This window comes from Abramis brama (assembly GCF_963993115.1).
Source record: "Abramis brama genome assembly, chromosome: 9".
In the NCBI taxonomy this organism is placed as follows: domain Eukaryota; kingdom Metazoa; phylum Chordata; class Actinopteri; order Cypriniformes; family Leuciscidae; genus Abramis; species Abramis brama.
Genome location: NC_139971.1, coordinates 23988829 through 24015182, shown reverse-complemented (window position 1 = coordinate 24015182; position 26354 = coordinate 23988829). Strand labels below are relative to the sequence as shown.

The following is a 26354-nucleotide window of genomic DNA, read 5'->3' as shown; positions in this document are numbered from 1 at the left end:
ATACCATTGGTTATTTTAGCAGTTTAACACCACCTGCTGAAGTTTTTTTTTTTTTTGTCCCAAATCAATCAGACGAAGTTTTAGATCTCAAGACAAGATTTCCACAGAACCCCTACAACTGTTCTTCTGAAAGTTCTACACTCCAGCTTTTTGAATGACGGTTGTTTGAATTCTGTGGAAATCCTGTGGGCCTGTTTATGAGTTTGATTACTATATTTTTGGGTTTAGAATATTTGTATAAATAATTGTATTCTTTTAGCTCTATATTTAAAGTCAATGAAATGAAATTAGCAACATCTTTTTTTCATATTGTGGCTTATATCTGAGTGTAATGGATTATTGAAAAAATGATGTAGGTTGCATTACTTTTTACATTTAATCATTTAGCAGACACTTTTATCCAAAGCGACTTCAAAATGAGGAAAACAATAGAAGCAGGGCAACAATATGCAAGTCATGTGACAAGTCCCAGCTAGTCTAACACAGTACATGTAGCAAAGGGTGTTTTCTTAAATAGATAGATAGATTAGAAATAGAATAGTAAGTGTTAGTATTAATGGGTCAAGTGTTGAAAATGGGATTCAAGTCTGCAGATTCTGTTTGGCCCTGGTCATAAATGACTTGATGCTTAATGATGTAAATGTTGGTTCCAGGCGCGAAATAAGTCCGGCCATGTGGGCTATGTTCCAGAGAAGTACCTGCAGTTCCCCACGTCCAACAGCGTGCTGAGCATGCTCCAGTCGCTCGCTGCCCTGGACGCACGTTCACACTCCTCCAGCAACTCCACCGAGCCTGAGCTGGCATCAGGCAGCTTCAACGGAGACAGCAGCAGTGAGTCAAACACACACACGAGACAGATGAATGCTGATGATGTCAGTCACAATGCATCTAAATATTCATTCTGGCCTTCATTAATAAAAATGTGTCAGAAGCACTGTGTGTACCATCAACACTGAACTGGCTTCATCTAAACAATTACACTATTTTCTTTTAGAGCTGCTGTACAGCCGAAATGAACTCATTGAATTATTTTCCTGTTATCACTGTAAAGCCGCTTTGAAACAACCTGTATTGTATAAAGCGCTTTATTAAAAGTCTAAAAATAGTCAACGTACACTACAGTTCAAACATTTGGCGTCAGTAAGAAATAAATTCATTCTTTTATTCATCAAGGATGCTGTCATCAGATGTGACAGTAAAGACATTTAACATATTACAAAAGATTTCAATTCCAAATAAAGTCATCAAAGAATCATGAAATAATGTATCACTGTTTCCACAAAAATATAAAGCACAACTGTTCTCAACATCGATAATAATAAGAAGCTTCTTGAGCAGCAAATCAGCATATTAGAATGATTTCTGAAGGATCATGTGACACTGAAGATTGGAGTAATGTTGATGAAAATTCAGCTTTGATCACAGGATTAAGAGAGTTATTGTATATTGTAATAATATCTCACAGTATTACTGTTTTTACTGTATTTTGTATCAAATAAATGTAGCCTTGGTGAGCAGAATAGACTTCTTTCAAAAACAATACAAATCTTACCCCCCAAAACTTTTGAACAGTGGTGTTTTTTTTTTAAAGGATATAGTCCCTAACTAGTGAGCTTGTGCCTTTAAGATGTCTCCAACGTATTTAAAAGAACTCAAGAGCTTGCTGTCTTCTCACCTATTAATAACCCCTTTCTTTTCTTCTTTTTCTCTCCCAGTGAGTTTTGTGAAGGCCATGTACGACTACGAGGGTCAGACGGATGACGAGTTGTCATTCCCTGAGGGAGCCATCATCCGCATCCTCAACAAGGACAACCAGGAGGACGACGGCTTCTGGGAGGGAGAGTTTAACGGTCGAGTGGGCGTCTTTCCGTCGGTGCTGGTGGAGGACCTGACAGCCTCAGAAAACGGAGACACTCACTGGGGAACAGACACTCAGGTAAGACATCCGAAACTCACTCTGACCTGTAAATGACAATGAGACTCTGTGTCCATACTTATTGTGTGTTTCTGAATGGGTTTGATGTCTGAGTCCTGCCGTTGATTACGGGCGCGGACGCTTCCTTCCTGTAATCAATGCCATCCGGGGTCGTGCCAGATCAAAGCCTTTCTTATTATCCTAATCATGTGAATACAGTCATAATAAAACTATACTTTAATGTGGATAATATAGCATTATAGAATTCATTACACGATTCTCTGGAATACTTGATTCTGAATTTTGCTGTCAGATGTTTTTGGATAAGGATGTTAAGCTATTTTGCTAGTTGGTATGTCTAAGATAATCATAAATGTGTGTTCTTTGACAATTAAATACCTCTTTATGATTCTGAGTTTTATATCATTTAATAAAACAGAGTACACTACCAGTCCATTCAAAAGACTGGCTCTGTAATATTTTTTTCAATGTTTTTAAAAGAAGTCTCTTCTGCTCACCAAGGCTGCATTTATTTGATCAAAAATACAGTAAAAATGCCAATATTGTGAAATATTATTAGAGTTTAAAATTACTGTTTTCTATTGTAAAATGTAATTTATTCCTGTGATGCAAAGCTGTATTTGAAACCATGATACATTTTTTCAGGGTTTTTTATGAATAGAAAGTTCAGAAGAACAGCATTTATTTGAAATAGAAATCTTTTGTAACATCATAAATGACTTTACTGTCACTTTTGATCAATTTAATGCATCCTTGCTGAATAAAAGTATTAATTTAAAAATAAATCTTACTCAAACTTTTGAATGGTAGTGTATATTGTCAATATCTGACTCTGAAAGGTTTGTATACGCTAGCTTAGCATGTAACATGTGCTGTGCTCCCCAGGTGTCCCCGTGCCAAAGGCTTCATTCATCACTTCCTCCTCTGCCGCTGTACGACCAGCCGCCCTGCAGTCCGTACACGAGCCCGGAGACCAGCAGTGCTCCCTCACTGCCCCGCTCACCGTCTGTCAATGGGGAACACAAACTGCCCATCCCGCAGAAAGCCGCTGTTCATAGTAAGACACTAGTCGCCCCAGATACCGTGTTCAGGAAACCTCTTGTGTTACTCTCTATATTCATGTCTGTTAAGATTTTCATTCGAGAATGTTCTGCATTTGGTTTAGATCACAATTCCAGCTTAAGTCCAGAGAGCCCAGGCTTCTCTCAGCCGTTGAGACTCACTCCAGATGGATCCGGACCTGGAAAACTCAGACCTGTATGTGAACCAAGCTGTTTTTAATGCGTGTTTTATGAACATCCTGCTCTAATGTCTCAATATTACATTTTAAAACCGTTATGTGTAAGATTGTGCAGTTTCTTACATTTAGAAAAATATAGTTTAAAAAAACTAGATTGCTAAGTGATTGCTTACTTTGTTTTCAGATCACTAGAGCTTTAAAGTCCAGAGAAATATATTATTTTATAAATGTAATGTATTTTTAAAGTTGTATAGTTTTAAAGATTATTATGTGTGAATCTCATTAAACCTGACAATAACATATACAGACCATATTTCATCCCCTAGATATAACAAATTATATTTATCAATACAATTAAAGAAATAAAATTTAAATAAAAAAAAACTATAAAAAATTCAACTAATCGCACATTTTTCTGTAGTTAATTGTGACCTCGAACCTAACATTAAAATTTGTAATCGATTTTTTATGTTGTAACTTTTGTAATACATATTTTCACATTAAATATCCAAATTAATGTAGAAACAACATAAAGACAGTTTATTTTAAATATTTGTTTAATGGCATCTTTTCACCTATACCAATACTGCTACTGATGTCTCTATTAAATAAGTTTTTTCTCAGTATCTAAGGATGAAATGAGTAATTATAACCATTCAGTGTTACAGTATAAAGGAAAACCATAATTTTTAACATTTAATAGGCTTCAAAAATATATTTTAACAATTTTCAACTTTTAAGTAAACCTGTTATAATAAATGTCAATCATGTTTATATATTTCACCATATGTGACCCTTGATCACAAAACCAGTCACAAGTCGCACAGGTTTATTTGTAGCAATAACCAATTAAATGGGTAAAAATTATCGATTTTTCTTTTATGCCAAAAATCATTAGGATATTAAGTAAAGATCATGTTCCATGAAGATATTTTGTAAATTTCCAACCGTAAATATATAAAACATTTATTTTTGTGAGTGAATGCAGCACAATCTCGAACATAAAGGGACAACTTTAAAGGCGATTTTCTCAATGTTTCGATTTTTTTGCACCCTCAAAATTCTCAAATAGTTGTGTATCTGCCAAATATTGTCCTCAATGTCAAAAAATTGACCCATGTGACTGGTTTTGTGGTCCAGGGTCACATATAGGCTATATATAATTTATTTTCCCCAACTTTTTTTTTTTTTTTTTATGACCTACACATTTTATAAGCTAGCTGTTCTGTATTAATCTTGTTTATTTTGTGTTTCTTTAGGTTCGGGCGGCACCACCTCCTCCAAAGCAGCACGCTCGCAGACAGGTGGAGAAAACCGAAGAAGTGGAGATCACGCTGGTGTAGAGCGCCGCCCTAGTGGACTGACAACAAACCCCATCTGACCTCCTTATGGAAGGGGCGGGGTGTGCGTTAACCTGCCCTATGAGCATCCTTAAACACCCGAGTGGGCGGAGAACAGCGTCTCAAAGACATCACCACTCTTTTTCATAAAAACAAACACCTCTTTTGGCGTCACGGACTGTTTGGTGCCTTAAACCGCTTTCATGCCAAACTCTTAATCCTTGTATTCGTAATTACCTAATTGTGCAACGGGAACTTGTTTAAAACTTGGTTTATCCACTCAATGCCAGTAAATGATTAGGTTTGCATCTAAAAACACAGAAAGGAATCAAATACAGGGGTTTAGCAGGTGCTAAAAGAGTTTAAAAGAGGCTTCACTTGCACATCCATCTCTTCAGCGGGCTTTTGAAGAGCCGAACATGCAATACAAGGAATTATTGGAGGATACAGGAGGCCTGCGTTGTCGTGCAAAAGGGGTCAGCCACGAATAGTCCTATTTACGCATTTCATATGTAATAGCACAGTACATTACTGTCATCATGGGAATGTTATATCCACGTTAAACATCACAGATCATATGGACTTCAAGGAGAAAGGGAACTGTACATGAAAAGCAACAAGGAAAAAAAAATGCGGAAGAGGAGAATGAGAAGGACGAGGGTTAAAAAGAGAGGAAGGCTGGTTACTTTGCTCTTTTTTCCCCCCATCGGTTTAGCTTGCTCTTCTGTCTTGTGTTGATCTGAAAAAGTACTAACTACATAGCTATATCCTTTTTTCTCAACTTTTCATTATGAAGACCAGTGTTTGTATGTATTACTAATATTTAGTCCTCAAAAATATGCGCGAGACCGATCTAAAGATGTCGTGGTGTCTCTGAGCGTGTTTCTGCAACGTTCGCCTCCGCATTACCGGTATGTGTGCGTCTGTTCGGGCGGAACGTAATCATGGAAATATACAGATCAATATACAAGTATCAGAGTTTAAGTGCTTTTCCAGCCTAACGCGTTTCTTATTCTCATGCCGGCGTCGGCACTGTAGAGTCCCGGACGGCATGCGTTTTGTTTTTCTTTTATCGAGTGTCATGGCAGTATTTGAGATTGTGATGAATTTTCTTCAGATGTGATGGGATAGATTCCCTCCAACAAGCACAGAAAAGGTGGACTGAAAGATGGATAATCATGGAGATGTTTTGTTTTAATTACTGCCGATGAAAGCTAACCTATTACAGTGTCCTAAGTGCATTTCCTCCGTACAAGGGGCAGCTATGTTTTTTTTTTTTTTTTTTTTTTTTTGCAGTTGAAGAAACATTTCATCTTAAATGAGGAATGCCTGTTATTTCGATTTATCATCATCATCATCATTATTATTTCACAGTATCTTCATGCATATCTTGATATGTCCCAGCACTTTTCTGGAATTTCAGTGCTTTGACCCCTTCATTTTATCATCTTTTTTAAATGTGTTTGCGTCCCAGCTGCCTCTTTTCGACGATAAAGCTGCCCAGCGTCGTGTTATTGATCTCGTGAGAGTGACTGATTGTAGTTTTCCCATAATATTTGAAAGAGAACAGAGTTATTATGTTGATTCCATAATATAAACAGTGGAAAGAAATTTAAAAAAAGATCCATTTTGTGAAATGGTACCATAGTTCTGTTAAGCAAGAACAGGGTCGTTACGAAAAGAACGTGTGTGAGAGTGAGACGTGGGAGGAAACAAAAAAAAACGTTTGTTTAGTAGCCTTTTTTTATCAGAGAGGAAGATGTTTGAGTATCTTCCCTTTGTTTCTATTTTCCTGTCACAACCTATTTTCTTGTTGATCTCGTTGAGATCTTTTGAATGTTATCAAACTTGTTTTGAAGTTTATGGTTAGAGGTTAAAGCCCATTGTGTCAAATACCGTTCTCACCTATGAAACGAACGCAAAATTTTTGATATTTTCATTTCCATTTTTTTAATTGCGCTCCCAGTTCTCTTGGCCAGATTCAACTCTTTGGAGCTTCTTCAATAGCATTAGCTGAATATTCTAGTTGTTTTTATTTCTAAAGTGATTTTATTTGCATTTCTTAAAATTTGAAGGTGATTCCGAGCTGCTAAACAAAACAAAAAAACAGATGGAATAACAACAATTGACTGTTGCTGCAGTGACAATATCAGAGAACAGGTGAAAAATATTCTTTCTGCATATTAGCTGTAAAATTATTTGTATTTATTGTGTACAAATGTTAAATAAAAAATTGGGGAAAGTGCTTCTGCTTTGATGGTTTTTTTTATGGACGTGGTTGCATGTAAATGCATAAACTTCAGTCACAAATCTTTTTATTTCTTTCATTTCTAAATTGTGTTTATTTCATGTTTGTTTCATGTTTATTTCATAGAAAATAGTGAAATCACACAAATCAGATTTTTCATGTTATCTATAATATTCAGACGTTTCCCACATTGTAGTAAAAGGGGTTGCAAAAAAAGCAAACATAAAATAAATTTAAAAAATAACCGCATATATTATATTTAGTAAGTGGATGAAGAAAATGTAAACAAGGCTAATCACCTCCTTTCACCCTTTCTTTATGAATATGAGTTTTTGGTAACACTTTACAATAAGGTTTCATTTGTTAACAGTTAACATTAACAATACTTCTACAGCATTTATTAATCTTAGTTCATTTAAATCTCAAAATTTAGCAACACATTTTCGGTTACACTTTACAATTAACATTAGTTAATTAACTAAGATGCACTAACTGTGATCAATCTATCTGTTACAGTATTTATTAATCTTTGTTAATGTTAGTTAATAAATATCCAGTTGTTCATTGTTTGTTTATGTTATTCACAGTACTTTAACTAATGTTAATAAATACAACTTTTGATTTTAATAATGTATTAGTAAATGTTGAAATTAACATTAATAATAAGATTAATAAATGCTGTAGAAGTATAATTCTTAGTTCATGTTAAATAAGTAAACCTTATTGTAAAGTGTTACCACATTTTCAAGGCCAAATGTTGTATCTGATAACATTAGTCAATGCACCATAAACGTGAACGTTTTTATTGACTAACATTTAACAAAGGTTGATAAATGGTGTAAAAATATTTCTCATTGTTAGTTCATGTTAGTTAATGCATTAAGAAGAATTTTAAGCTTTTTAAAGGTGTGTGAATTTTCACAAGTTGTTTAAAATCTAGAGTGTGTTTTTGTTGGATGATATCAGACTAGTTTATCAAATCATGCCGCTTGTCTGTCAGTTCTCAAAAGAGTGGGCGGTTCTCCTAGAGTTCCATGTACATAACAGAGACATGTTTCCTGCTGGGAAATGAGATACCAGGCAAAACATGCAGTCACCCTCCTCGCCTCCATCCACAGGCTAATGAGTGTGGATTTTTCACATATTTCTAGAAGAACAAAATGCTTCAGCATGTTAATTTTATGCTGCCACATGGAATGAATAAGAAACTCTCACTCTGAAGAAAATTGGATGGCTTGTGTACAAGTTTATCTGTGCTCCAACCCTGAAGGTATGTATCACAGTTTGTATTAGTCAAATTTGAAATGTTTAGATAATTGAACGAATAAATGTTTCAATTACTGTAGTTATTCATTTACTTAGTTATTTTACAAATGTTCTTGAAAGGAATAAAAGCAAGTTGTTACTACACCAAAGTATTATTATAATAATATTACTAATATAGTTAATAAATTGTGTTGCAGAATCTGTGGTTGAGAGGAGGTTACTAAGGCAGAGAGTTTTCCCCAGACTGAGAGAATATTGCAGATGCACACATGGAGTTGAGTTCAGAGTGAGCAAACATTCGTCATTCTCTTCTCTGTCTTCTGTCAATTGACCAGTTTGGAAACAATCTAATTCTAAAGAACATTATAGTTGTGTTGCTTCCCTTCCAGTTGACAGTAACAAATGATTTTTACCACAAGCTCAATTGTGTTTAAATCCAGTCACATGAATAAATAATGTTAATTTCTTTCATTGGAACATTGAGCATTTACCAGCAATCCTACTATCTCAATAGTAGCTAAACATCATGTATTTTTAATTATGCAAATGACAAAAGACTGGCTGGAATTGTATTGAACTTCTCTTGTTAACAGTATTTCTATACTGCTCTTTAAAAGCATGTCAATAAACAATTTACTGTGTAAACACTGTGGTTGTTTTGGCTAATAGTTCGGGATATACAGTGAGGAAAATAAGTATTTGAACACCCTGCTATTTTGCAAGTTCTCCCACTTAGAAATCATGGAGGGGTCTGAAATTGTCATCGTAGGTGCATGTCCACTGTGAGAGACATAATCTAAAAAAAAAATCCAGAAATCACAATGGATGATTTTTTAACTATTTATTTGTATGATACAGCTGCAAATAAGTATTTGAACACCTGAGAAAATCAATGTTAATATTTGGTACAGTAGCCTTTGTTTGCAATTACAGAGGTCAAACGTTTCCTGTAGTTTTTCACCAGGTTTGCACACACTGCAGGAGGGATTTTGGCCCACTCCTCCACACAGATCTTCTCTAGATCAGTCAGGTTTCTGGGCTGTCGCTGAGAAACACGGAGTTTGAGCTCCCTCCAAAGATTCTCTATTGGGTTTAGGTCTGGAGACTGGCTAGGCCACGCCAGAACCTTGATATGCTTCTTACAGAGCCACTCCTTGGTTATCCTGGCTGTGTGCTTCGGGTCATTGTCATGTTGGAAGACCCAGCCTCGACCCATCTTCAATGCTCTAACTGAGGGAAGGAGGTTGTTCCCCCAAAGCATGATGCTACCACCCCCATGCTTCACAGTAGGGATGGTGTTCTTGGGATGGTACTCATCATTCTTCTTCCTCCAAACACGTTTAGTGGAATTATGACCAAAAAGTTCTATTTTGGTCTCATCTGACCACATGACTTTCTCCCATGACTCCTCTGGATCATCCAAATGGTCATTGGCAAACTTAAGACGGGCCTTGACATGTGCTGGTTTAAGCAGGTGAACCTTCCATGCCATGCATGATTTCAAACCATGACGTCTTAGTGTATTACCAACAGTAACCTTGGAAACGGTGGTCCCAGCTCTTTTCAGGTCATTGACCAGCTCCTCCCGTGTAGTTCTGGGCTGATTTCTCACCTTTCTTAGGATCATTGAGACCCCACGAGGTGAGATCTTGCATGGAGCCCCAGTCCGAGGGAGATTGACAGTCATGTTTAGCTTCTTCCATTTTCTAATGATTGCTCCAACAGTGGACCTTTTTTCACCAAGCTGCTTGGCAATTTCCCCGTAGCCCTTTCCAGCCTTGTGGAAGTGTACAATTTTGTCTCTAGTGTCTTTGGACAGCTCTTTGGTCTTGGCCATGTTAGTAGTTGGATTCTTACTGATTGTATGGGGTAGACAGGTGTCTTTATGCAGCTAACGACCTCAAACAGGTGCATCTAATTTAGGATAATAAATGGAGTGGAGGTGGACATTTTAAAGGCAGACTAACAGGTCTTTGAGGGTCAGAATTCTAGCTGATAGACAGGTGTTCAAATACTTATTTGCAGCTGTATCATACAAATAAATAGTTAAAAAATCATATATTGTGATTTCTGGATTTTTTTTTTAGATTATGTCTCTCACAGTGGACATGCACCTACGATGACAATTTCAGACCCCTCCATGATTTCCAAGTGGGAGAACTTGCAAAATAGCAGGGTGTTCAAATACTTATTTTCCTCACTGTAATAGGCTGCTAACACAAAGTCTTCTTCCAATCATTTGGTAGATCGTAGATTAATAACTATGTCTATGGATCCAACCTCTCTGCAGGTTATTGACCCGTATGAAGCAGCAGATCCCCAAAACTGGCCTGCAGAAAAGGAACGAATGCAGATGCTGGAGGACTGCAGAAAGAATTCTCTGGGCCCTTTCTTTGTGGTAACATACTTTTAGTTCAATACAGCATGATTTAAGATTGGGGACATCTGTTCCTAATATACAGTGATGTTACCATGGTTAGTTTCTCACTGTTAAAAAAAAAAGAAGTTAATTAAAAAATTAAAAAATTGTATTGAGGTAATACAATGAAGGAGATTGGTTTAATCAACAGAAACTCAAAATATTATGTTATTATTAAGTTGATTTGACAAAAGAAAAAAGTGATAACAAATCATGATTTTTGTGTAGGTGCTTAAAGGTGCTCTAAGCGATGTCACAAGTTTGTTAGGCCAAAACATTTTTTGTCACATACAGCAAACATCTCCTCACTATCCACTAGCTGCCTGTCCTCTGAACACACTGTAAAAAACGCGATCTCTGTAGACAGCCCAGGCTCCGCAAACGGCAAGAAAAACAAACTGGCCCAGTCTGGACTACGAAACATAACAAACAGTGTTCCAGCCAATAACCGACAAGAATGATTTGTGGGTGGGGGTTGGGGGGTTAGTGCGCGTACACATGAAGGGGGGTGCGGGGAGTGGAGGAGAGAGAAGCATGAAGAGGGAAGTTAGCTAGAGGAGAGATGTCCTAGACAACGACAACGACTAACGTTAAAAATTTATATTCTTGAGAATTTTGATATGGCCGACACACGACCAAAGAGACGACGTTCCGATGAACAAATAACAAAGAAGAGGGAAAAGGAGAAGGAACGCGTGAAGTTCCGAATTTACATTGGAAAAGCGTTCAAAAGGTGGCGAGAACTCCACCGGCTGAAGGGCTTCCAATCCGACATTCAGGTGGCTCTGTTTTTGCTGGACAGGTGAGTAAATCCAGTTTGGTTTTTCTATTATGGTTCATGACTGTTTCAGGAAGCACGGAAGGGATGAGGAGGAGGGAGGGTCGAGCAAGCCTCCGTTTTGTTTGACAATACTTTGAACGTCTACAAGAAGTGACTTCACCCAACATCGCTTAGAGCACCTTTAACAATAGAGCATCTCTTTTTGTATTTAATGCAGTTTGTTAATAAATGTATGAAAATGTACATTTTAGTGAAGTGATATTTGTGACGTGGGAAAATAATGTCTACCATCTCTCTGGAGGAAAAAAAAACGTACCAAATGATCTAATTTTAGTTTTTGTTTCTTGTCTCAGGGGTTTGTGGGTGAACAATATGGAGATGCAAATTTACCTGAGCAGATAGAAGCCTCAGAGTTCCAGTGTGTTCTTCAGGTATGCCAACGCATGGGCCTCAGGACCGACATACTGCAGAGATGCTACCAGAGAGATGAGAATGCCATTCCTCCTTCGTTCTGTATGCTCAATCCAACAGGAAATTTTGATCAACCTGGTGTCCAGGCAAGTAATATTTTTTGCACTATTGGTGCACAGCACCAGATAATTTACTCCTTAATCTTTTGTCATCAGCAAGAGAATCCAAGTGAAGAGAACAACTGGTGCAAGGTACTTCCAGAGGTGAGGAGAATCCTTCATGATGTTGTGAACCAATGTGTTCAGGAGGGGACTATGACACATGACAAAGCTCAGAAGTATTTCCGGTCAGGTAAGTCAGTGTCTGTTTAATTGCGCATAACTACTACATAATCAAAAGTGTCTAATTTCTGTTTATTTTGAAACCAGCTCTTGAAAATGACATCCACTATGCCTACGAAAACCATTCCATTGAAGATATCCCAAGATGTATTTGCTATGTTCATAAAATAACTATTCCACTGAAACCAAATGGAGTGCCCCCAGAGCAACAAACCCAGTTTCACCGACTGTCCCAGCTCCGAGATCACTTCCTGCCGGGTTTGGTCGCCTCTCACAAAGCCCTGGTGTACTGCACCACCACAAAGTGCAATCGTTTTCAAGGTTACACTCCCGAGAAGAGGCTCAACTTTGCTGTTGGTCTGAGTGAGCAGCTACATATTGATCTCAAGAGACTCATTGACCATGCTGTCTCAAAGGAAAGGGCTGTTACAGTTGATGAATCTGGCCAGAAAAGCCTGTGCCACATATTTTCCTCTCTTTACAGAATTGAACGGGCAGAAGTCGAACATGTTAAATCTTACCTGAGGGGAAAAAATACAATATTTCCTTTCATCCTCAACGGTGGACCATGCTCAGGCAAAACTGTACTTCTGGCTCACTGTGCAAGTCAGGTATCTCTCAGAAAATGTTTTGTAACCTTTCAATTTGATAAATAAGCAATAATTTGAGATTGTATATGTTTAGTAATATACAGTAGTCAACATTTGAGGTGGATTAAAAAAGTTGAAATGAAAGGTTTTGATCCACTTCAAATGTTGACTACTGTAGTATAAATATGACACTCATGAGGCCTTTTGTGTTTGCAGGCATCCGTATGGTTGAAGGACCTGGATCCTGAGATTATTGTGTACTTCATAGATGTTAACAACTCCCTGAGAGAGCTTCTCAAAGATTTTTGTGAAAGGGTTGATTCAAGTAGTACCTCTGTCAACAACATCTTTCAACTAAAAGAAAACTTTAAAAGGCTCCTGACTTCAAGATCACCATCCAAGAATCCTCTGGTGCTCATCATAGATGGTCTTGACCAACTGCCAAAGACAGATGTACAGCTTGACTTGACATTCCTTCCCGAATCACTAGCTTCAAATGTAAAGCTTCTCATTTCCATTACTACAAACAGGCCTGCCATCCTTGCTACCCTGAATATGTTTTACCCAGATTCAACCCTGTTCTATGAGTTGCAACCAGTAGAGAGTAAAAGCTGCAGCCAGCTGCTGACAACACGTCTTCAGGAGTCCAACAGAAAGATCACCTCAGGCCAACAGATGTATGTGAATCAGGCTTTTAAAAAATGCTCTGTCCTGCTATACATGGAACTCATTCATAGACAGGCAATCCACTGGACCTCAGAGTTTGAGATTACGGAGAACACTCTGGTCCAAGAGGTCCATAATAACATTGTTCTGATGTTTGATCATCTGGAGAGGAAGCATGGGAAAGCTTTAGTCTCCAAAGCTTTAAGCTATCTTACCATTGCCAGGCATGGCATAACCGCAGTTGAGTTGACGGATGTTCTTTCTTGTGATGATGAAGTTCTAGCATGTTTTCTTCCACCAGGCGATGACGTACCACTTATTTTGAGGGTCCCTGAAGTTGTTGTGGAAAGTCTTCTTTCAGACCTGAAGGGGTTTCTGGTCCTGAGGAACATTGTAGGTACCCAAACTCTTTTCTGGGTCAGCAGACACTTCCCCTTGGTCATATGTAAGAGGTACCTGTGTTTAGAAGAAACATGTCAGAAGATAAATCATGTGCTGTCTGATTATTTCAGTGGCTTTTGGGCAAATGGCACAGCAAAGTCTTTGATCAACAAAGGCATGGAAATCCCAACCTCTTCCGATGTCCCACAGAATATTTACATTGACAGACAAGTACCAAGTCAACCTTGGATCTTTTCTCCTCCTTTCTATATTTCTACTGCTGTGAGTCCATCAACAAGAACATATCCCAATTTGAGAAAACTCTACGTACTCTCTTTCCATTTGTTGAAAAGTGGAAGAATTGACGAACTTGGTAACCAAATGATTTCTCAACAATACCTCCAGGCAATGCTGCAAGCAGCACTGGCTGATGAACTGTTTCTGTGGCTTGAGAGGACATCTCAGTTGGTTTTTCCCAGGGAACTTCAGCTCCTCCACATCATCTTGAGATCTTCAGCATGTCTACTGAGGAACAAACCAGCCTATCTCCCAACTGTACTGCAAGCCAAACTCCTTCCTTTTCTGAGTGTTTTTCCTACATTGGAGGAATGTGTTAATTCAGCAAGGTCTAAAGGTATGATCCCACAAAATGAAGTGTGTACTGTGTTGCCTCCAATTCCTCCAGTCCCTTATACACACTGTACACTACAAGAGTCAACAGCTTCCCAGATCATGCAGTCAGCTGGATCTCAAGGTGGTACTGTGGTGGTTGTACTGGAAAATGGCACTGCTTGGGTTTGTAATGGGGGTATATTTGAAGGCTTCAAACTTACCAAATCCTCGAATCTGCAGTTCACAAGTGTCAGTAGTTCTGAAAACATATTCCTTCTCAGCACCCATTGCGGTAAACTTGTCTTGTTGGATGCAGGTGTTAATGCACAGCCTCAAGAAATTCATACCCAACACAGAGAAAACAGGGAAAACGCCATTCTTGAAGGTGTCTTGGTGTCCGCTGACAAAATATTTGTGTGGTGGAGAGGACAAAACATTGTTAGTGTATTTGTTGATAGGGAGGAACATACCCAACTGCACTGCGCTTATGAGATAACCTGTGTGTCATGTTCTGAGGACGCAGATATCATTTACTGTGGACAGAATGAAAGTTCTGTGACAATATTTGATTGGCCCAATGGCAAGCTTCTGGCCACCTTCACTTGCCCAAAAGATATACCATTAATTGAGATTATTCACTCTGAGGGTGATGGGATGATTACATGTGTAGATCAAGCAGGAAATGTATTTGCTTGGAATCTTGAGATTATAACAGAACCAGTTCTGATTGGTGAGAACCATTGCACAACCAAGGATAAGGTTTTAAACACAGACCAGAACGGAGACAACATTCTCCTAATATGCAAAAAGCAACAAATACAACTTATTGACATACATCAAATTAATGTACTTGATCACTTCAATCCCCCGAGAGGAAAAACATTCAAGCAAGCCATAATGGATCAAAATTCACGATTCATCCTTGCTTTACTGTGCAATTGCCCGTTCCTTCTAGTCTGGAATTGCTCCTCCGGACAGTGTGTGTTGAGTCTGGACACTGCTAACTGTCAAGCTAGTAAACTTCTGAAATGTGGAGCCACTTACTTGGCAGCAATAACAAGTGTAAGTGTTCTTATTTGGGACATGGATCTCATTACAGCTTCAGCATTGGGCCCAAAATCTGGAAAGAGGGTGAAGATGGTGGCTGTCGGATCTAATGGTGGAAGCTTTTACTCAGCAGATGGCTCAGAACTTGTGTGGAAGTGGGCAATATCAAGTGGCAAAGTAGAAGGCCGCTTCCTTCACCAAGGTTATGTGGAGTCTATGTCCGTCTCTGGAGATGGCAACTACCTTGTGAGTATTGCAACAGGAGACGTATATGTCTGGGACACCAACAGTGGGGAAAATATTCACAGAATCTCTGGTAGTCAAGCATACAAGGTTTTAATAACTCCCAAGGGCAACTGTGGAGTTGCCCTGTCAGAGACAAGTCCATCAAGGGTGTGGAAGTTGCAGAGTGGACACATGATTTGCAGCGTTCATCATCATCTCAGAAATGCTGCAATTTCACCAGAAAGCACCTTCCTTTTAGGTCTTAACAGTGGGAATCTCTTGGCTGTCAGCCTCTGGTCTGGTAATGTTAGCAAATGCTTCTCGTGCTCCAACGGGTCAGATGTTGTTGCTTTCCATTCTCTGCATGGTAATCCAGATTATGTGATTGTTGCTTCAGCCTCAGGCACTGTGTACTCCTGGAGGTTAACAGAGGATACTATTTGTCATCAATTCAAGTTGCCAGACTCTTCCTTGTGTCAACCTGAGATTTTTAGCCTATCATCAGATGGGGGGTATGCCATCCTTTCTATATCTGAATCCACTATTAACATCTTAGACTTCTCCGACAGTAAACTCTGCTCTTTGAGAACCGAAGGACCAGTTCAGCAACCATATGTGACTGTAGGTGTTTCTGGTCAATATGTGGTCTATATATGTTTCTCCTCTCTGGTGTGCCACAATAAATCCTGTGATCTCCATGAAAAACCGATGCTGGTAGTCATACGTCTGACTGATGGGGAGACCATAGGTAGGTTCTATTTGTGCAAGAACCCCTCTACTTTCACTGTGTCAAAGGATTTGTTTGTGTATGTAGGGTATGAGGACGGTTCTGTTGGGGTTTATGCTGTTATTGACACCAAGATGAGTAAAAGCTGGAAGGAGGATTGTCAAACCCCAACACTTTTGTGTCCATTGGATGAGCAATTGATTTGGTCGCCTTTGGTCAATCCTAACCTTACTTGGGTTGAATTGCCACTGCAATTGTTTTAAATAGTTCCAGTATGAACAATTCTGCTTTTGGCACTGAGGTCCAAAAGGAATGTATATATGTAAAAATGTAGTTTTACATTGTCATATTGTTTTGACATGAAGATAAAAAAATATATATATTCACAATTTTCCAGAATGCCAAGACTGTGTTTGTGATATGTGATACATGTTTATCATACAAAATATATGTTAGATCATCTCACATAAGTCAGGATTCAAGAAGAAATCAGGTGTGAAAATGTATACATAGCCAGTTACTAAAAATAACAAAGAATTTAAGGCTTACAGAGGATAATATACCATTTTCTGTATTATATTTTCTTTTGACTTATCTATGATATCTGATGTTTTGTATTGCTGATTGCTGCATAGCCATGCATGATTTTGATCACTTTGTATTAGAATGAGTTTTGTATTAAAGCTGGAAAATAGCTATATAAAAATCTTTCATTTTATTAATGTTAATAATGTGACATTGTGGTTCAACTTACAAAAGACAATAAAAATAATAATAAAGAAAAAGTTACATTTATTTGTTATTTTGATGTGTTTTTATTGTAGTGCAGAGTGAAAAGAATGAAAAACATTATTAAACAATATATTATTAATTTTGGGGTAATAGTGGTCTCTGATGTGTTTATATTTTAGGCATTCTCTCTCTCTCTCTCTCTCTCTCTCTCTCTCTCTCTCTCTCTCTCCCCCCTCACACATACATTAGCCTATTCAACTTTTTATTAAATAAATCATTACAAGTGTTTGATTCGGAAAATAATAGAAGAGCGGCAATTACATGTCGCAGGTCTAAATTTTGTACAATTTAAAAACAAAATGCGGTCATCACCATAGAGATTACCGCGTGTAACGTAAGGACTACAATTCCCATCACCACATCCATTCATACGGAAGTAATCCTTTGCCATAAGTGCACTTCCGCTCCAATGCCAATTCCTTTTCCTGTCTGCGGCCTCTGACAAGATGGCGGTGCAAATCTCGAAGAAGAGAAAGGTTGGTACGATTTTCACCGCAAATATATGTAATTAAAGCATATGGGTGCGAAATAAGAGTTGTACATTATTACTATGGTACTTAATTATAATTAAAGAGGTTCAGATGAGGATTTTAAAAGGCTGTATATGTGGATTGAGCTGGATGATGTCGGCACTGAATCTGATGTGAAACATGGCAGATAAACGCAGCGCTGCGTTCAGTCTACTTTCAAATTTGTGCGGTTCAAACATGAATTACAATACAGAAGTGATATTTAAGCACTTTATATGTATCCGGAAACTTTTGTTAGTATGACTGCAAGAACTTGACACTTCATTCAGGTATGGACTATATGTAGAGATAAATATATCAGCAGTTGTACATGCAACACACATTTTTCTAGTGTCGAACAACATATAGTTTGTCTTTTACCTTTGTGTAACATTTGTCATGGGCTTTAATACAAAGCAATGCAAGTAAGATGTAATTGTTTATGATCATATAAGACTGTCACTTGTCTGCAATTTTATTTCCGCTTTAGGAATGTGTTAATCATTTGAATGTTTATCTATCAGTTCGTGTCAGATGGCATCTTCAAAGCTGAACTGAATGAGTTCCTGACCCGAGAGCTCGCCGAGGATGGGTACTCCGGTGTGGAGGTCCGTGTCACGCCAACAAGAACAGAGATCATCATCCTAGCCACCAGGTGTGGGCTATATCCACTTGTTTAGTTTAGTTCCATGACCACACGTGTTTAAAAGCATTGATGTAGTTTTAACTCGAGCATAAAGTGCAATAACTTCATCCGTTTGTCATTTTTAGGACCCAGAATGTCCTGGGAGAGAAAGGCCGCCGCATTCGTGAACTGACTGCTGTCGTTCAGAAACGATTTGGGTTTCCCGAGGGCAGTGTGGAGGTAAGATTAGTGAAGTTATAAATGGGGGTCCAAAACTAGTTTGGGATGGATAGTTCTGATGTATTGGGTCTTGTTACATTATAGCTGTACCTATGCAATGTGATCCCAGCACACCATGCACACTTGCTGACTGAAATTCCCTTCAGTGATGATACGATGACGAGTCGGAAAAGGGCCCGTTCTGTTTGAGGATTCTGGGTCAGGTTCACGTTCTGTGCGTCTGACTTCAGGTCCTCAAAGCAGCGAGTCCAGTCGCTTGAAGACATATGAGGCATTTGTCTGAGAAGGGTGGATGGAAAGCAGGCAGTGTGTTTTAATTGTACTCCAGATCATTTTTTCTTTCCATATCCTGTTTATATTTCTATATCGCGTTTGTTGTCCTCAGGGCCTGCTACGGTGTGTTGCGCTAGGTTATTAAAATGAGTGAATGCAGTACTATAACAATACAGTACTGAGGAAAAAGAATTGTAATTGACAAAATATTTCAAACAGATTCTAAGTTTTGACTTCTCAAATCTTTAGCGAATTGTGGTGCATTATTTTCTAGGGGTCAGTGGAATTATTTAAAAATATGAGAAAACCCCCCCCAAAAAATTAGATTGAGTAGATATAGTATTCTATCAGTACAACACTGAGTAGAAACAGTGTAATGTAACGTTATTGAAACTAAATATTTTAGACTTTTTACTAATTTCTCATTGTAAATTGGGTCTTAATACAAAAAACATTTATATTTGATGGTGGCAGAACCTCACAAGGATGATCATATTTGGGGTCCATGGCATCTGATTTAATCACTATCGCGATCAGGTGATTACGTAGTTGTAACAGACCTGTTTCATTGGTTAGTTCTGACGTATTGGGTCTTGTTTCATTGTAGTTGTACGCTGAGAAGGTCGCCACCCGGGGTCTCTGCGCCATCGCTCAGGCAGAGTCTCTGCGCTACAAGCTGCTCGGAGGACTGGCTGTCCGTAGGTAAGCGTTTACTTCCTAGCACGCCATGCAACTTTACCAACTGAAATTCCCTTCAGTGAGGATAAGATGACGAGTCGGAAAAGGGCCCGTTCTGTCTTTGAGGATTCTGGGTCAGGTTCACGTTCTGTGCGTCTGACTTCAGGTCCTCAAAGCAGTGAGTCCAATCGCTTGAAGACATATGAGGCATTTGTCTGAGAAGGATGGATAGAAAGCAGGCAGCTTGTTTTAATTAGTCCAGATTATTTTTCCTTTCATATCCTGTTTTATATTTCCATATGTTTTTTGTCCTCAGGGCCTGTTACGGTGTGCTGCGCTTCATCATGGAGAGCGGGGCCAAGGGTTGTGAGGTGGTCGTCTCTGGTAAACTGAGAGGTCAGAGAGCCAAATCCATGAAGTTTGTGGATGGCTTGATGATCCACAGTGGAGACCCCGTTAACTACTACGTTGACACTGCTGTCCGCCACGTCCTGCTCAGACAGGGTGAGGAAGATGAATTGAACTCATGGCTCTCTTGAAGTTTTGTTTTTGCCAAATCTTTAGCAAGTCCTTTTAATGGGAAGTTCACTTCCTAACACACCATGCACACTTGCCGACTGAGATTCCCTTCAGTGATGATACGATGACGAGTCGGAAAAGGGCCCGTTCTGTTTGAGGATTCTGGGTCAGGTTCACGTTCTGTGCGTCTGACTTCAGGTCCTCAAAGCAGCGAGTCCAGTCGCTTGAAGACATATGAGGCATTTGTCTGAGAAGGATGGATGGATGGAAAGCAGGCAGTGTGTTTTAATTGGACTCCAGATTATTTTTACTCCAGATTATCTTTCTATATCACGTTTGTTGCCCTCAGGGCCTGCGCTAAGTTATTAAAATTATTGAATGCAGTACTACTAAACAGTACAGTACTGAGGAAAAAAAATGCAATGTAACCAAATGGAAACTACATTTTATCCATAGAATGTTTCAGACAGATTCATGAGTACTGAGTTTTACCTTCTCAAATCTTTAGCAAATTGTGGTGCATTTTATTTTTTTCTAGGGGTCAGTGCAATTTAAAAATGTATAAAAATACAATTTTAAATTAACTTAATTGATTCTAAATATTTGCTAATATTTCTTATTGTCAATTGGGTCTTGATACAAGAAACATTTACATTTGAGGGTGGCAGAACCTCACAAGGATGAACATTTGGGGTCCGTGGCATCTGATTTAATCACTATTGCGATCAGGTGATTTAGTCGTAACACCCGTTTCAATGAATCTATTGCATTGAGAGCTTGTGATTCAAATCAGCAAGTCTGAGCTGATGCACATCTCTGTTAAGTACTTGGACATTAATGTGCGAAGCTTTTGCCATTTAAAACAGTTTGGTTTAGCATGGCACCACTAATGTCTTGCTTATTGAGTAACTAATCAATGTTCCAAATGGAATCTCTGAACCGAATTATCTTCCCTTCGGTGATGTAATGAACCAGAATTGCATTGTTTTGTACGTTTTCAGAGCAGTGTGACGATTTAGAGGCGTTAGTCTGAGAAGGTTCTGAATGCTTTGAAGCTTATGGTAAAGATCAAATGGGTTGGAATTATACTTATTGTTCTTCAGGTCAAAGTTTTATATATCTTTCTAAATCTGTATGTTCATATAGGTGTGCTTGGAATCAAGGTGAAAATCATGCTTCCTTGGGATCCCAGTGGTAAGATCGGCCCCAAGAAGCCCCTGCCTGACCACGTCAGCATCGTGGAGCCCAAAGATGAGGTCCTCCCCACCACCCCAGTGTCCGAACAGAAGGGGGCCGGGGCCAAGGCAGAGGCCCCAGTCATGCCACCGGGAACCCCAGTGCCGACTGCATAAAGGGGTAAGACCTTAAAACCCCAGTATTGGTGTCAAGTACCCTTCAGTGATGATTCGATGACGAGTCGGATTGAGGCCGCCCTCTGAGGATTCTGGGTCAAGCTCACGTTCTGTGCGTCTGACTTCAGGTCCTCAGAGATCGTGTGTCCTCTTAGATTGAAGATTTTGAGGCATTTGTCTGAGAAGGGATTTTCCTTGTTTGACTACTTGTCTTTGAAATGCTTTTTTTATCATTATTCTAACAGATGTTTCTGTTTCTTCCAGGTTGACTGATCATTGATGGAAGGCCTACACTTTTCTGTATAATAAAATGAAAGAATAAATGGGGAAATGTTGTCTGTTTTCTTTTAATTTAAATGAGTGTTTCAAAGCTGTTACGAATGGTCCCAGTACTTCTAGGTTTTAGTAGTTTTTAACATTTTACTGGCCGATGGTGTCCCAGAATGTAAATACCCACTCATAAGGCATGTTATCCATAAAAGAGGTGTATCATGCATGTTAGTGATGTGAATTTTTCTTTGCTGCATTTACTGATTTTATATAAATGTAAGTGTTGCATATGAAGGCATGCAGAATGTTATTACCCTACTGGTATGCTCCTGTGATAATCTCTATACACTTAGAGCTTTATTTAATTACAGCTTTATTTTTAGATGAAAGGCTACTGGTTTTAATTTACTGTTAGTTCCTGAACCTCAGGTTATGGCACAACACATTTGGGGATTTTGAATTTTCTAACCTGAATAGATGTGCTGTGAAGGTGTCAGATGACACCGTGTTGTTTGGTTTTCTAAAGTACTACAAATGCATCAAACAAAAGCATTAACCATGGTACTTTTGTTAGTGGACTAAACTATTTGAGAAAAAAAATTGAGAGAAGTAGTTGCTTGTCTATTCATGAAGGCAGCGGGTGATCTGGCAGTGCAAGTCTGCTGTACCTGTGTGTGTCATGGGTGGATCTTATAAAGTTACACACACACACACCTGATTTCTCGCAGCTTGAACTGTTGCTGACTGCTTGGAGAACTCCAGCTTTAACTGAAGACAATGAGTTTACCGGACTACAAATCTCCTGGAAAACAATCCTCAGCACCTGTACAGTCGGTAAGACATTAAACGTTTACATTTGAAAATGAATAGTCACGTAACATTTTCAGCATTTTATTTCATGTAACAGCTGTTCTTGTGTTTGAAACTTTCAGCTATGCTTTCGATCGTCTGATGTGTAATTTTGTCAAATTCATTTAATTTCGACACGTTATAACGTTGTCTCTGTCTGAGTGCTATTAAAGTTCACGGATATATTTTTACAGCACTACCTGTAAAGCAAATACACGCGAGTTGTGCGTACTTAGTAGGCTACACGATACTCAGTGTAACAAGAAAGTAGTTTTTCCCAACAGTATTGTATGCTTAAGGCGGAAGCTGGTAAAAGATTAAACAACGTCTGTCTTTTCGACATGAATTTTGCATTTTATTTTGATTACAAAGTTACCTTAGTCTACCAAAAAACTTAAACGTTTTTTAAATTCCAAATACTGAGCAATGAGCATGTAACATTTATGGCAAGTAATGCCAGTAAATCTGCTGCATCCTTCAACTAGTTCACTTTTCCATTTTATTTTTTTTGACAGTACTAAAATAGCCTACATGGCGTTATTTTATATATTTATGACGTACTATCACGACCATGTTTTTAGCAATTCTCTAAAAATACCTTTACCATGTAAATACCATGTTATGTCAATATGAAAATCTGCTATAATTTTAGTGTTTTTGCAATATTTATGCACATTTTACAAATCTGATTAAAATGAATATTGTGAGGTTTCCCCCTTTTTTTTCTAACTACCATTTATTCAGGGAGATTTATTGAAGTAGTGAAGTCTTATTTTGATGCTTTGCTTGATTCCTCAAAACTTGCTTAATGTTAGTATTTAATCATGCCTTATGTCATTTCACCATAGAGAGGTTAGACAGTTAAAGACTGGTAAACATCTTTCAGGCTATCAAAAGTTTAAAACAAACTACTTCATAAGCTGTTGAGCTCATATCAAAGCAATATGACCACCTTATATGCTTGTTTTCTCTGTCCACAGAAATCCCAAGTTGTGCAGCTGAATATCGGAGGTCATGTTTTCAGCACATCCCTGGGGACCATCCGGAAATTCCCAAACTCCACACTGGCAGACCTGTTTAACGGATCCACCAAACGGATGGACCCTGAGGGTCGTTACTTCGTAGACCGTGATGGGACTCATTTTGCATACATCCTTGAGTACCTCAGAACAGAGAAAGTTCCTACTGATCACCTGCAGGAAGTGCACAAGGAGGCGCTTTACTATGACATCAAACCTCTGGTCAAAGCCATTGAGGAGACGCCTCAGTTCTTTGGAGAGACGGTCGGAAGACAGCAGTTTTTGGCCCGTGTGCCGAATTACCGTGAAAACCTGGAGGTGATTGTCCGGGTGGCCAGAGCGGAGGCCATCGCCTCACGCTACTCCAACATAATCGTGTGTGTTGTGAAGACAGAAGAGGATTTAGCCAGATACAATGATGCTATTGACAGTCTCGGCACCCCAAAAGAGTCTGTGGTGAGCTTTGGTCCGTGGAAAGCTCCAGCATCAGTGGATGACCTGTTAGATTGCGTCAGAACGGACATAGAGGCCAAAGGATATAAAGTAAAGATACAACCACACAGCATAGACAAAGGGTTTCTCTTTAAGAGCTACAACTTCTTCTACAAATTGGTTTTCACCTGGTGGTAAAGAGTGTGAGGCTCAACATTTTAGGCCTTTCATGACCTGGAAATAGGGGTATACAAAATGAAGGAATGTTGATTAACTTATCACACAAATCAGATTTATCAAACATCTGTCCCTTTAGCAGACCCACCTATATGACAGACAGCTGCTAATGATGTATAATGAAGATCTGTCAGTATCTGTTCAACCCTTGTTTAATATTGACTCAAGTCATGCTATCCTGGCCTTTGGCTGAAAATAGCTTCTGCATGGACGTCTCTTGTCATGTTTCACAGACAGGTCTTAGATTAAGCCAGGGTTAGGTTAGGGTTAGGAAATTTAAGATTTTTAGGTTAGAAAGTTTAATTAGTTCAATTAGGATTTAAAGTCCCCCTGTAGTCAATTTTGACTAAATATTCAAACATCTTTGATCAGCAAAATGACATGATAGGCTTATTTAAAAGTTTTTTTCATTGGGGAAAAAAATCTTCACGCCTTAAAATAGCTTCTAGCTATAGTAATAGCTACACCCTTGCCTCATTTATTATGTGCACAGTTCTATGAATATGCAAATTAGCCCCGCCTCCACTCACTCACACCAGCTCAGACGATCACGTTGACGTAATTGGTTACAAGGTAGTTTGACGTCGGAAACACCAGCGATTTCAAACCGTGTTTTTGAGACTGTCTTCACTGCAGTTTTAAGGAGAAAATACTCAGCAATGTTATTGGCTTATTAATTTGCACATGGTTTGTCTTAAAGCATTTTAAAAACAGACATATAAACAACATTAAAAGCACCACAGGGGGACTTTTATAAATGTGCCATAGAAAAAAATTACTGGTGTGCATCGTGAGACAAAACAATGGCACTGACATATTTTAAGATATTTCAGTGCAAATGTATTTTAGTTACAACAGCTCAAACATGAGTTTTAGTCTAGGGCTTAAGCCTTGTCTGTGGGGCTAAAGTTTTAAAGGAATATTCTGGTTCAATACAAGTTAAGTTTTATCAGCTTTTATGGCATGCTGTGGATTCAAACAGAATATTATTTTGACTAAAGTGCGTGCGTATGTGTGCAGAAATGCATTTAAAATAGAAGTCTGGGTAAAACATACAACATACACTTCATGCAGTTTATTATATAAGTCTTAAGTGCAAGTGTTTGCCACATGATGCTGGTAAAAGGCTTTACATCAATATTTGGTCTTGTGGAATCATATTGGGCTGTTAATTTGTCCATATCTGCGAACTGCACCTGTGCACCATTTTATAACTTTTAGCATTTATGCATTTGCCTGATGCTTTTATCCAGAGTGACTTGCATTGCATTCAATGTATACCTTTTTAATCAGCTCACGCATTCCCAATGCATACTTTAAAAATGAACATTTTTTGTCCACAAACAGGTCCACTTGTCTTCATATAGTACCTTAATTTGTGCTATGTATATACAATATTTCTGTTTTAACTACTTGTCTAATATCTGTTCCATTTTTTCACTGCCAAGACACTTGGGAAGAACCCTTTCCTTGTGGAGATCGTAAAAAAAACAAAAACAAAATAATATTAGGGAAAAAGCAGAATGCCTGTTGTAGTATCTTATTTCTTCATGTGAAAGAAAAGAAAAGAAAAGAAAGAAAAGCTGAATGATTTCAACGACACCTTAGTGGGTTCATGAAATTGTTGTTCACAGAGATGTTGTGCCACCCTTTTAAAGGTATAGCGGAGGATTTTCCCGAATTTTAGAAAAGAACCGCCCTCTCCACTTTTTGAAAAAATGCACATGCGCAACACTCTACCTGCTCCCGAGAGGGAACGCCTATTAAACGTGTGCACGAGAGAGCATGCACGAGCTAATCATAGCTTACATTAACTTTTACTAGCAGTGATTTTAAATGGATTTCTCCAAATAGCATGCCAAACTTTACCTGTCAAGAAGAAACTTCGCGACTGAGGCATCAGTGGGAAGCCCAACCTGTGTTTTGAGCGCACGCCATCGTGTGCACGAGCACGTACGACGGCCTTACGTAAACATATCACCAGAATGATTGACACTTAGGAGGACCAATAGTCTTGATGAGCCACCCGGAAAAAGAAAATCCTCCGCTATACCTTTAAGTTTTAAATCTGTATACTATAGCTGTTGTTTTAGTTAAAAAAATTTGAAAATAAATGTAATTACTTCAAATGTTTTATTTTGACTTATATTTGTCTAATATTTACTGATTTCTATGCTATCTAGTTCATTATTCTCTGTATAGCCTATGTTACGTTATATATTATACTTTTTAAAAACAGATAGGCCTAGGCCTATTTAAATCTTGAATCAGTCTCTTATGAATTTTAATGCATAGTTGAAGAAATAAATATAATGAATATGTACATTGT

At 38.4% G+C, this 26354-nt stretch overlaps 4 protein-coding genes across 8 annotated transcripts in view; all 4 read left to right on the top strand.

Moving 5' to 3' along the window:
• Positions 1 to 6761, top strand: part of fchsd2 (FCH and double SH3 domains 2) — a 94058-nt gene extending 87297 nt beyond the window's left edge. For both annotated transcript variants that reach the window (XM_084125009.1, XM_084125010.1), the window contains 5 exons: positions 654 to 831; positions 1716 to 1936; positions 2822 to 2993; positions 3102 to 3193; positions 4436 to 6761. In XM_084125009.1, the coding sequence (XP_083981135.1) occupies positions 654 to 831; positions 1716 to 1936; positions 2822 to 2993; positions 3102 to 3193; positions 4436 to 4519 (747 nt within the window). In that variant the 3' untranslated portion in view covers positions 4520 to 6761. The remainder of the gene's footprint in view (positions 1 to 653; positions 832 to 1715; positions 1937 to 2821; positions 2994 to 3101; positions 3194 to 4435) is intronic.
• Positions 6762 to 7834: 1073 nt separating this feature from the next.
• LOC311089793 (NACHT and WD repeat domain-containing protein 2) lies at positions 7835 to 17004 on the top strand. Of its 4 annotated transcripts, XM_084124769.1 has the most exons (7): positions 7835 to 8034; positions 8228 to 8316; positions 10321 to 10428; positions 11584 to 11787; positions 11857 to 11992; positions 12070 to 12593; positions 12789 to 17004. In XM_084124769.1, the coding sequence occupies exons 1-7, from the start codon at positions 7995 to 7997 to the stop codon at positions 16491 to 16493; spliced, it is 4806 nt and encodes a 1601-aa protein (XP_083980895.1). In that variant the 5' UTR covers positions 7835 to 7994; the 3' UTR covers positions 16494 to 17004. The 4 variants fall into 4 exon arrangements, with proteins under 4 accessions (XP_083980895.1, XP_083980894.1, XP_083980896.1 ...); XM_084124768.1 differs by having other exon boundaries at positions 7877 to 8034; positions 11584 to 11992; XM_084124770.1 differs by lacking the exons at positions 7835 to 8034; positions 8228 to 8316; positions 10321 to 10428 and having other exon boundaries at positions 11651 to 11787; positions 11857 to 11987.
• A 382-nt stretch (positions 17005 to 17386) lies between these two features.
• Positions 17387 to 21549, top strand: rps3 (ribosomal protein S3). Its single transcript, XM_084124055.1, has 7 exons — positions 17387 to 17498; positions 18056 to 18186; positions 18303 to 18396; positions 19277 to 19371; positions 19664 to 19851; positions 21013 to 21222; positions 21483 to 21549. Exons 1-6 carry the CDS (start codon positions 17469 to 17471, stop codon positions 21216 to 21218), a joined length of 744 nt encoding a protein of 247 aa, XP_083980181.1. The 5' UTR covers positions 17387 to 17468; the 3' UTR covers positions 21219 to 21222; positions 21483 to 21549.
• A 609-nt stretch (positions 21550 to 22158) lies between these two features.
• On the top strand, positions 22159 to 26160 carry kctd14 (potassium channel tetramerization domain containing 14). Its single transcript, XM_084124958.1, has 2 exons — positions 22159 to 22322; positions 23318 to 26160. Exons 1-2 carry the CDS (start codon positions 22266 to 22268, stop codon positions 23984 to 23986), a joined length of 726 nt encoding a protein of 241 aa, XP_083981084.1. The 5' UTR covers positions 22159 to 22265; the 3' UTR covers positions 23987 to 26160.
• Positions 26161 to 26354: the final 194 nt, after the last annotated feature.